We start from the raw sequence: 12,551 nt of genomic DNA, 5'->3' as shown, positions 1-12,551 counted from the left end.
TGGGTATTTCATTACATTTGATGATAAGGCTCGTGCTCCATTAATAATGATGCAACATTAGTCAAGTTACACTTACACATTCAGGAGAATGTTTGAATCTAAGGACTAAGTTATAGGTTGGATAGGGCCATCCATTTCTCTATTACCTCTTTTTTATGAAGTACGATTTCATCATTTCTTATGGGGTTTTTTTAACAACTAAACGTATACAGTTTCTTTATCGATATTTGTGTTGGAATAGTTTGGTTCCTCGTGAACAAAACACCACAAAAATATATTATCCTTACCCACAGCTAATTCTCACCAAGTGACCTGAGTTACAATAAACTAGTGCTACGCTTAGCGGAGTTATGCCCCCTTTCTTTGTACGTGTGTAACCTCTCTGTCGCCTTTTGACGTCATAGAGAAAAATCAGTTTTCGTCATTTACGGCAAGCTATTTTTGAAACTCCATTTGATATATAGCTATGTCGTTCAGATATTAGGCAGTATTTTGTTCGCTCACAGATTCCGTAAAGCTTCTAAATTAAAAAAATCGTCGCACAGTACTTTTATCGGTGTACGATAAAAAGCGGAGAAATTTACTGTTTTTCAAGGGAGAAAAAAATCTCGGACAACACTTAGAAGTGTATTTTTGTAAAACCGGTTTAATATTTGCAGTTAACTTTACACCGTCAAATAGGAAATTTAATATTCTCCACCTTTATAGCCAGAGGAAGATCCAGTGCCGCGTGAGCGCAATTCTCGCACAACCTTCACTTTTCCGATCTTAGGAAAATGTGCGTCAGAAAAAAAACTCGGCATCCAGAGGGTTAACGTCGCGTCCAAGATTATTGCACTTATACAGCGACGTGCATGTACCTGTGTGTATTTGTACGGCTGCTTGTACTAGTCCGGACTGGTGTCGATTTATAGTGCTAGCTCACTGAGATACCATGCCGCAGTTTAACACGAATACCCCACTCAGACACAGTATACTGACTCCGAGCCGACCAGTCCTTGTTTTAGCCCCTTAATGCCGAGCACCAGACAGGGTTACAACAAATACCATCTTTTAACGTCTTTTGGTATGACGCGGCCGGGGATCAAACCCCGGACCTTCCGCTCTCCAGGCGGACGCTCTACCACTAGACCACGGAGGCGGCTTTTGTGGAACAGGGCCCAGGTACTAGTTGGTGACTCTGCCTCACAACCACCTGATTCTTTTATACATGTTATTTAGTGGTTACTCCAAGAAGACAAAACAGTGATGGACGAATTGGCCACTCACTTTACTGCCAGCATTACCGCACAAACAGACCTCCTACACGGAATACACCAGATTGACCAGACACAGAGCTTGAACAAGTGCTCGAAAAACCGAAAAGATTAAGAGATTCGTTTGTGTTAAATACATTTGCCTCTCAACAGTCAGGTTTCTGCGTCCAAGCGATTTCATAAAAAATCTGGTACTTACAGCAACAACGGTCGCCCCTATGGATCCCCACAACCATTCCTTTGTCATCTCCTTCGTGTAACTGTACCTGCAGAAAACATTACAACATGTACACTATTGCTTTCATTGACATAAACACGTTTAGAAATATCCGTGCTCATGCGTTGGTAATTTTGTTACATCTGCTTTACTTTAGGCTTTCCAGTACAGCTTTCCACGTCGGTATGCAACTGAGACACTCGTCAACTGACTTAACTTAACATACAGCTGGATAAGGAATTATATTAACCAAAATTGAACCAATTTTTATACTCCAAATGTTACCATTTCGGATACTGCAAATTTGGGACATTGCAATAATCAAGGTCCCTTATAAATCATTGTCCAACCCTCGTCGCCTTCATCTGATTGGTTACAGCATCAGGTATCACATTTAGAATCAAGGTCCCTTGGACATCATTGTCCAACACTCGTCGCCTTCATCTGATTGGTTACAGCATCAATTATCACATTTAGAATACGACGAGTTACTAGGTCCCTTGAACATCGTTATATGTCACTCGTGAACATCAAATGATTGGTTACAGCATCAAGCATCACATTAAGAAAACAACGAGCGCAAGTCCCCTTGGACATAGCTATATATCACACGTGGCCTTCAGCTGATTGGTTACAGCACCAAGACGTCGTGTACGCCTACTGACCAGCAGAAGGCGACGCCGCCAACACACCCAGCAGCAATAAGAATCACGGTCATCCAGACAATTGGGCCGGCAAAGAAGCGGAGGAAGATCAGCATCACGATGGCGACAGCTGCAGAAGGGAAAAAAGGATGTAATTATGGGTGTCATTGTTTACCCTTGTTGTCTCAATACGTTTCCTAATAACTGTGAAAATGAATGGGTATTTCTTCGGTTTGCCGCCATCATTTTTCACATAACAGTACTCAATCATACACAAATCGTGCGTTTTTTAATTCTTCTCGAAACGTTCGTATAATGTTAATTTGAACTGGTTACATGGTGCATTTGGTCAGCGCTATTCATAATATGGAAGGTAGGTTGGGTGATTTTATTCATTCGTCCCTACTCGCCCCTTTCCGATATTCAAGCTCCTATTGCCGGATACTTTTTACGTATGGAACAGTTTGACCAGTCTCCGTCCCGCGGGTGTGCTAGTTCGATCGCGAAAATATTATGTTAACATATAACTGTCAAACTGCAACAAATATGACTTTTAACGAGTCAATGTATGACATTTATGAATTGATATATGTATCCATTCTCTGACAACTGAGGTTAGTTTCAAGGAAATGGCGGTAATCTGATCTTGATTGATATAAATAAGGGTAAATTGTGCAATCTGCCACAGGACCATGTAGCTAATATCTTAAAGATCTATCACTAAACTCGTATTGGACGAGACAATTTCATTCAAAATCAATGATTGTCATCAATGAATTAAAACGGTTATTTTGTTTCTGGCAGTTTTCAAGAAGCAAATATACCGTCGTAACTTACCGAGAGCAAAGCCGCAGAGATAGGCAATCTGCTGCCACGTCCTCTGGAGGTCCTCGACGCACTTCTGTAGGTGGAACAAATAAAGGTGTAACAATTGTACGAATTGTCAACGCTTCGAAACTGTCCATTTCCCGATTTTAACAATAATAAATAACATAAACCTTCCCTTTTAAATCAAAATATACCTGACCTCAAAAGATGTGAGGGTATCCATTCAGAAAACGTTCATGCAGTTACATTTATTAATTATCTGACAATAGTCAGCGACACATGCCTGAACCCCAGAACACCTTACCCAGCAATTTTGGAATTGGCGGATGTGTTTGGTTTTGCCATCGTGTCATGTAATGTAAGGGAAGCAACATTGTGGGGTCAGTAGAGATACTCATCACGCTGTCGCAGCATCGCTATATTACACCATAGAGTAAAACCAGTAAACCCACAACACACAGGCGACCACTGTCTACATTTCACCATGGCAACATGTGCGAACACCGATAACTCCTAAAACGTCAATAAGATATGTTTCTGTTTCATTTTTAATGAGTTAGACTCGCTTTAAGTCGAGTTAAGACCTAAACGAATTGAATTATCCGGAATTCGATATGTCCGTGTTACGCAATAGAGAATGTTGGTTTGTTTGTTTGTTTGTTGTTAAACGCCGACCTCAGCAATATTCCAGCTATATGACGGCGGTCTGTAAATAATCGAGTCTGGACCACACAATCCAGTGATTGACATCATGAGCATCGATCCATGCAATTGGGATCGATGACATGCTTCAACCAAGTCAGCCTGACCAACCGCTCCGGTTAGTCGCCTCTTCAACAAACATAGTCGCCTTTTTGCAGCAAGCATGGGTTGCTGAAGACATATTCTACCCTGGATCTTCACGGGTCTGATATTCATGTAAACAATTTAGCTGAGTATATCTCATAATTGACACGAATGTACCGAGTGATGACTTATCATGACAGTTGGAAAACTGTTCAAACTGACAAAGGAAGGAAGTTTAGAATTCATTAAAGTTTACCTCGGCAAAGTTTTCGTCAATGAGATCCATTAATTTATTTAAAACGTCTCCAAAACGATTTAGGATGTTGGTAAGATCCGAAGGAATACAGCGGTTGAATATCGACGAACTGAAACAAGAACATGAGACAGTACGTACTGCTGAAGTGTAAGGAATGACCTCAACAAATTTCAAGATTTTGTTTACAAGATGTTAATTTTACAAATAAGTCTAACTTTTAAGTATTATATTGACCAATCAAACTATGTGCGTTAGCTTACTGCTGTTTAACCGGAAGCGGTGGACAAGTTCCGGATCCGTTTGCAGGTCCTGCCTGGTAGTCGGTCACTTCGACATTGTAAGCACACAGTTTAGGCCCTGACTGAGCCAAATCCTTCAAGTCCTGTACAGTGTTGATGACTACCGCCGGACACTGGCTCACACAGATCATGACAGTGGACACTGTGAGATCTTGTTTAGAGACGGCTTCAATGTAGTTTGGGTTGTAGTAGAACACCTGCCTGAGATAGAAATGAGCGTTTTGTTAAGCGTAAGGGAGGTTACTCTGATACTTTGCTATTCAAGGAAGTGACTGTAGCCAAGATGGCGCGTGTTTCGAATCGTTGGAATTAGAGTTGGTGTGTTTTAGAATGTTATGAATAAAAAGGGTCTCGTGTAAGGGTTGTCATGGTGAGGGCAGTTAGTTGCTGGGGTGTTTGACTGCTTATGTCAGTTATATGTTTTTGTTATAATTATACAAAACGTTGTACAATACTTACGTCAGACCGGTTGTATCCTGGCCAGAGAGGGGCGCTCCATCGACGGGGTCGTTCATGGTGTGACATGTGTTACCCCAGCTGTCCATGCCGTAGATGAGGCGGTTGGGGTGACCAAGGTCCACTGCTCGGTAGATGACGTAACCCTGGTCAGATACAATCAAATATATTTTTCAGCACATGTAAGTGAAATCACATTTAAAATCGTTTGGTATTAGCCCCGTACAGTCGAATCTATCTAAACCGGGAAAATAGTGGTCCGGATTAATAAGGCATTTATTGTCACGATATGAACACGCAAGATCGAAGACACATATACATCAATGGGACAGTGAGTGAGTGTGATTTTACGCCGCTTTTAGCAATATTCCAGCCAAATCTTAACGAAGGACACCAGATATATGCTTCACATTTGGTTGTTGTTTGACGCCGCACTCAGCCATATTCTAGCTATATGACGACGGTCTGTAAACAATTGATTCTCGACCAGACAATCCAGTGATTGACATCATGAGCATCGATCCACGCATTTTGGATACGGTGACATGCATCACCCAAGTCAGCGAGTCTGACCACCCGATCCCTTAAGTCGCCTCTTGCGACAAGCATGAGTTGTTGAAGGCCAATTCTAACCCGGAATCTTCACGGGACTCACACATTGTACCTATGTGTGGAACAGAACCGGGTCTTCGGCGTGATGGAAGAACACTTTAACCACTAGGCTAGCTCACCGCCCTAACAATATTACATAAGTCCATTCAATGTATCTATGTACCATGTTTTGATATAATCGAACGAAGTATCCCTAACAAACGTTAAGAAAATTCTTTATAAATAGTTTTAATTGTTTTGAATTCTTATGAGCAAACATCCACCCCGTCGAGAAACGATGACACGTAATCATCCAAGTCGACTCATTATATCGCCTCTCACATGTATCATGGCAAGCACAGATCAATCCTTTCCTAACATCGCCACGGTATTCGTCGATGACTAAAGGTTCCGACTGAGTTAGCACAATGATGTGATAGTTCATTCAATTTTGACATCACTAACGATTGACCTCACGTGAAGATAACTGAACGCATATCTTCTACGGGTTGACCTACCTATCTATTGATCTATCCACTGAACAACCTACTGATAACTTGAATCCGTCGTAAATTTCCGTAATCATAAGAGTGGGTGAGTATGGTTTTACGCCGCTTTTAGCAATATTCCAGCAATATCACGGCGGGGGACACCAGAAATGGGCTTCACACATTGTACCCATGTCGGGAATCGAACCCGGGTCTTCGGCGTGACGAGCGAACGCTTTAACCACTGGGCTACCCGACCGCCCCTGTAATCATAAGAAATTTCTGCAGGTAAAGATAAGGTAATGATAAAGTCATTGTTAATTCAAGTGAGTGTAAGTATAGTCATGACGACTATTCGTTGCCGTACAATACAATATGAGTGAGTGAGTGAGTGAGTTGGGTTGAACGCCGCTTTTAACGGTATTCCAGTTTATCGCGGCGTGTCAGCTTATTGTGGGAAGAAAGCCTGAAGTGATGCAGGTCTCAGACGTTTACCATTTCGGTGACAAACCTAGAAACATAATTAGGGCGAACCGGGATTCGAACCCTCAATCATAGGTTTCTGGCGTGCCCAAGGGACGCAACTCCACTCAGCGGCACCTTAGACAACTGGGCCACCCGTGCTCCCTATTACAATATGAAACAAACAGTAAAACCAAACTAAACAGAACAAATACTCACGAGCCCCCCTATGAAGGCGATGAAGAGGATGAGGAAGACCACATCTCGACATGAGCGGGTTTTAGTCGGACCGGTGAAATGATCCTCAACCTGTCGGGGCTCCTGAAGAAAAAGGGGGACTTACTGTATTACGTTCCCTCTCAAATCAAACTCCATGTCAGTCACTGACAAAACCCCAATAAACAAATAAGAAAACACACTGAGACATTATTGACTGTCTGTATCTCAATCTGAGCAATGTCAATGTTATTAAAATTAAGTGTGTGAGTTGGGTTTAATGGCTCTTTTTACAGTACACAGTTATATCACAGCGTGTCAGGTTAATGTGGGAGGAAAGCCCGAAGTTATGCAGGCCTCAGACGTTTACCACTCGGTGAAACCCACGAGCATGGGTATGGTGCTGACAAACCTAGAAACATAATCGGAGCGAACCGGGATTCGAACCCACAATCATATGTTTCTGGCTTACCCAAGGGACGCAAATCTGCACAACCAGTTGCGGTGCCTTGCAGCACTGACCCTTGTCCCCTCATGATTTTGACGACCAGTTATATTCAACAGATACTAAACTGAACCAGTTCTTCTGAAATTTTCATCACAGCATCATTACGCTAATGACCCTTGATTCTTTAAAGTGTTTGTTCACATTTACAAAACATACAAATAATCGTTTTATATTTCTATTTTTTATTGTTTAATTCAATCAACGTTATTCACAATGGATCCATTTGTAAATGCACATATCACATGTCACTTTTTCATGACATTTACTATAAGGTGACATACAAGCAGATATTTTAGAAATGAAAACATATGATCATGTTGAATACAATGGATAATTTACATTGCAACGAGATTGTCATTCTTAATATCAAGTCTTGGTTCCCATAAAAAAATGTGTATTAGTATTCTTAATTGAGCGTGGTAATACAAAACGTTTTTATGACCCGGAATGACCATGGGCAAAGGCTCAGCATATTCTTTCTGTACTCCATATTAAACTGTTCCAGAATGCAACCTTGTGGGGCAGAAATGTTCAACGGCGTGAATCGTTGTTAAATTCAAATTCAGACTCAAATTACTGCAGCTCCAGCCCTTTGTGTTTACACTCCACAACTTTTGAGGTGCAACCGAAGCTTGCTTTTTCTACCAGGATTTCAAAGAACGTCATACAACTCTTGCTCTAAAGTTGTTTGATCAAGGTTACAACATTCAAGGTTTCAGTAAAGCTTCCAAAATGTTTTATGGTAGACATGTGGAGGACATTTCCAAATTTGACGCATAGGTAAGTAAATTGATGCCCGATGCAATTCCCTATTTTGACTAATACCATGTGTTACCATGTTTTTTCAGATGAACAATTGACCTGGTTTGCATGTTTTTGTGACTCACCTTTTCGCGAACACCTGATATAATCACTATTTGATAGGGATTCATAAACACATCCTCGTGAGTCAGAATCGTACAATCGACTCTGTTCTTGGCAGAGATTTCTTATGAATATGGGAAGGGTTTTGTCGCTTTCATTTCTCAAGAAACCGACCAACGGTGGTATATGGGCAATGTATGATCTGTGAGGGTCGAGTTAGAAATTGCAGTATTACTTAAGACAGTTGATTAATGGATTCGTTCTGTACAGATGCTAGTACTTTTGTCAAGCAAGTGCACTTCATGAATAATATAAACAATGACAAAATAGATTTTATAAATATACACTTAAGATAAAGGTTATAAAAGGTTCATGAGCTTTAATTTGGTTTTGCAAATTTAGAGAGTTTTTTCAGATCATTCAGATTTTTTGGTGTTAAACATTTCTGTAGTTCGGTTATATTACATTTATTTGTTTGTTTGTTGTTTAACGCCGACCTCAGCAACATTCCAGCTATATGACGGCGGTCTGTAAATAATCAAGTCTGGACCAGACAATCCAGTGATTGATATCATGAGCATCGATCTATGCAATTGGGATACGATGACATACATCAACCAAGTCAGCGAGCCTGACCACCCGATCCTGTTATTCGCCTCTTACGACAAGCATAGTCACATTTTACGGCAAGCATGGGTTATTCTACCCCGGATCTTCACGGGTCGGGTATATAGTTGGAACATTGGTGATATTCTTGTGGTTTATATAATGCTCCTTTTGGAGAAGAGTTCACATCTTAAGATATTGCGGAACTCGTTTTCAACAGGGGATGTGATTGCATAATTGTCATCGGCCGGTCTCGTGTTATCAACCACCGGATTATCTGGTTTAGTGAGTGAGTGAGTGAGTGAGTATGGTTTTACGCCGCTTTTAGCAATATTCCAGCAATATCACGGCGGGGGACACCAGAAATGGGCTTCACACATTGTACCCATGTCGGGAATCGAACCCGGGTCTTCGGCGTGACGAGCGAACGCTTTAACCACTAGGCTACCCGACCGCCCCATCTGGTTTAGTGAACTAATTCGGCTGTACTGTTGCTGGTACAGACACAGACATCATCCAATTACTGTAGTCTGCAGATGTGCGTCCCAGCATCGTATCCTCAGTTTCAAAATTTTAAAATAATGGTTAGGATAAGTGGAATCGTTCTCGGCAATATACGGGCCCCGTCTTACCACCCAGCAAACAATAATTTAAAGAACACATCAAATCCTACCTGTTTCTCCTCTTGCATCCCCGCCTCAACATCAGCAACCTCATCTTTCGGAGACATTGTCAGTATGTATACCCGACTTTGACATACGACACGTGCCTGCCATGTTATACCATGTCGCACATGTTGAGCTGCGTGTACCACTAATCCCCCGTTATACCACGCTTATGTATGTTCGGACGTACACGATACAGCACTGCTGATGCTATAAGCTACATTGACTTATTTGTGTATGAGGTTAGGTCTTGTCTTGCTGAAAATTGATAATGCTCATATTGCCTGTCTTAATTGCAATTCATACGAGAGAGACTATATTTAAGGAAACCTGTCATTTCAGCTATTAGAATGAAATGACCATTGTTTTGCACGAGACAGTTAGTGAATCACGAAGTAAATTCACTCAAACTTTGCACATTTCACATGTAAAACATTCCGTCCACAGTCTCACATCCTGGTTACTTGCGTGTAATAAACGTCACAACCACATGGTTCATTGATCGGGTACAATGAATGAAAATGACAGAAAATGAAAAATTGCGCGCAATGTCAGAGTGCCAGCATTGCAGTAGCATACCAAGGGGGACAATCAGGCCTAATACAATGCCCAGAAGATCTCAAGCCTGCATCGAATCTCACGGGACATGGGGCAGATATTGACTTTACTAAGATTGAATTCCACAACGCCATTTCGTTACATATCATTTCTGAATAAATCCCTTAAATATTGATCCTAGTTATGATATCAATGATCGTGTATTTAGAATATTAATATAATTAATATAATTTAAAGGCACCATACGGCCTATATCCGAAAGGGATTATTGTCAGATAGTGAATACCGTGAAATTTTTTTTGTGTGTTTATGATTCAAAACATACGATTTGTTTCTCAGCAAACCAGGTGAACGCAAACAAATGTTTTTGAACCACAGCGCATTATGTTTTTTTAATATATCCAGCATGCTTCTGAGCGAATGAGGACAAATCATTGACCGATCCACATCTTAACCCAAACCCAAAGAAATTAAATGGTTGGTACATTATGTGTATGTGTATTTTGTGTATATATTATTTTAGGTCAGTGAACTATATAGTGTATAAGGATTAATTAAACATATTAATAGTAAGTTGTACATTTATTTTCAATAGACTAGCCTCATATCCTCCATGATTATACAGGAACACAAGGTTATCCCGGTTGTTGTTTTTAAAAACACGACAGCAATTTTTTTACGATAATCAACTGAGGCTTTGTTTTGAGTTGGGATGTGGCTGTCCTGTGGTTGGCAACCACACAGAAGAACCAGAGGTTCTTGTTCTCTGGACCAGGTCATTCTAGACATTTTAGACCACTTTTTACCACTTTTACATATTTACATGTCCTATCAGATCTTTCGATTCTATAATTTCCATATCTATCCGTTTATATCAGTAGAATGTGTGCGGGTAGTTCGTCTCAATTCCGACAATGCAATTCAGGACTTAGAATAATGTACCTCTTACTTTAGTTCGTTATAACCGTAGTTCGTTACAAGCATATTTTCAACAAATGGACGGGAACAAAAAAACACTTCGTTATATCCGTCTGTTCGTTATACGCGTGTACGTTATGAACGTATTTTACTGTACATGAAAAAGATAAGTAGCTCAAGGCTTGGTCAAGACCGAATAATGTAGAATGAATCATGGCTACCAAGGACTAGATTTGTTGTCCTTCCAAGATTCCTGGAAGCAGAAATGAACTAAACATGGTATCCAGTTTCGTACATCTCTGCCCTAAAGATCTCTTTGTTGATAACGGGGAACGGTGGCCCGGTCGCCTAAAGCGCCGCAATTCGCTATGCAGAGTTGCGTTCCTTGGGCACGCAAGAAACCTGGAATTGTTGGTTCGATTCCCGGTTCGCCCCATTGATGTTTCTAGTTTTGTCAGCACCATACTCGTGTTCGACTGTTTCACCAAGGTGTTAAACGTCTGAGACCTGTATCACTCCAGGCTTTCCTCCCACGTTAAGCTAACATGCCGTCATTTAACAGGAATACTGTTCACAGCAGCGTAAAACTGAACTCACTCACTCTTTGCAGATTTTAGCCGACCCAAGGGTCATGTTGAATTTTGATTTGAAACATTGATTTAACTTGAGGACACGATAATTTAGAGACTTACGATTCCAACGCTTCTTATCTCGCTGTTTTAATTATTTTGGAAAAGTGACGTGATGACAGAGTCGGTGATATAAATGCACCAGTGTTCTTCGACCATGGCGTGCTCCTTTATGCATTATAACCAAATCTGTTTTTCAGGAACATCACACAGTTTTAAAGGAATCTGTTTGTCTTCTATCCAGACACATCAGACACAGTGTTGTCTGTGACGTTGGTGGAAATATGACCATATATAAATATGATTAACCACCATTGAAAAATCAACATATCTCATAACAAATATGTTGTCTACATGTCGATACCTGTTGACCTTTGGCACACATTGTTTCTTGTCTATTGAAGGGAAGCAAATACAGTGAAACTCGAATTTAAACTCGAACTTTAAATTCGAATGATCCACAGTTCGAAACAACCGGAATGACGAAAAAACCTGGTAAGAATCATAAAGATACATCTGTTTCACAATAAATCGAGTTAAAGGAGTTCGAGTTCGAGAGTTTCACTGTATCTACCTCTGTGGTCTTCACGTACCCCTTTCGCAGGTTGCACCACCGTGTCATAAGCCCCACAGCACCCCATGGCGAGGTGCTACCAGTATGTCTGGTCGCTGACTGCCTTGGAATCACTCATCTGAAATAGACAAGTCTTGTTGGAAAATACGTTCAATATTGTTTTCTTCAAATGTCAATATATCGATAGAAATCATCCTGTTTTATTGATTTTAAGTAAATGTGTTACAGACGTGCCCTCACGTTTCACATGTATGCGTTTAATGATTCTATCCACTGAGGTTGGTGAAATCGATAACACATGATCAATAATATTTAGATAGATATAAAATGAAATGGAGTAAACTGAACAGTTAGTTTATAAACCCAAATATCCGTGCCGTTTCACAGACATTGTATGGAATCCTAGAATGGACATTGTCCCATTGTAGCCTCTTGGTAAATATAAATTTTCAAAATATCGCGTTGTCGCGATTTTATTTTTGACATTGTTTGCTTGATTTTTGTAAGGGCGACAACGCGATAATGTCCTTTGAAGGATTCCATAGCACTTGGTAGAACAGGGCATGTCTCATATTATTAATGTAATTCACACCCATTTTGCTTTTGTATCGTATAGTTCATTTAGAGTTCAAACTTAAAAAATTACATTTCATTTTTTATTATTATTATTATTGTTGTTGTTGTTGTTGTTGTTGTTGTTCATATGTTCATTTTATCACAGTTATCATAT

At 40.4% G+C, this 12,551-nt stretch overlaps 1 protein-coding gene across 2 annotated transcripts in view; it reads right to left on the bottom strand.

Annotated features, from left to right (window-relative positions):
- The window catches only part of LOC124138797 (choline transporter-like protein 1), a 40,924-nt gene that overhangs the window by 13,988 nt on the left and 14,385 nt on the right, over nucleotides 1-12,551 (bottom strand). For both annotated transcript variants that reach the window (XM_048399729.1, XM_046505667.2), the window contains exons 2-9: nucleotides 11,841-11,939; nucleotides 6,503-6,604; nucleotides 4,746-4,888; nucleotides 4,248-4,487; nucleotides 3,988-4,096; nucleotides 2,955-3,018; nucleotides 2,139-2,247; nucleotides 1,456-1,522 (exon numbers count right to left, since the gene is read on the bottom strand). In XM_048399729.1, the coding sequence (XP_048255686.1) occupies nucleotides 1,456-1,522; nucleotides 2,139-2,247; nucleotides 2,955-3,018; nucleotides 3,988-4,096; nucleotides 4,248-4,487; nucleotides 4,746-4,888; nucleotides 6,503-6,604; nucleotides 11,841-11,888 (882 nt within the window). In that variant the 5' untranslated portion in view covers nucleotides 11,889-11,939. The remainder of the gene's footprint in view (nucleotides 1-1,455; nucleotides 1,523-2,138; nucleotides 2,248-2,954; nucleotides 3,019-3,987; nucleotides 4,097-4,247; nucleotides 4,488-4,745; nucleotides 4,889-6,502; nucleotides 6,605-11,840; nucleotides 11,940-12,551) is intronic.

Source organism: Haliotis rufescens, unplaced genomic scaffold (genome assembly GCF_023055435.1).
Source record: "Haliotis rufescens isolate VD_foot unplaced genomic scaffold, xgHalRufe1.0.p SCAF_2, whole genome shotgun sequence".
NCBI lineage: Eukaryota > Metazoa > Mollusca > Gastropoda > Lepetellida > Haliotidae > Haliotis > Haliotis rufescens.
Note: the sequence above shows the minus strand (reverse complement) of the source record. Positions and strands in the feature narration are given on the sequence as shown.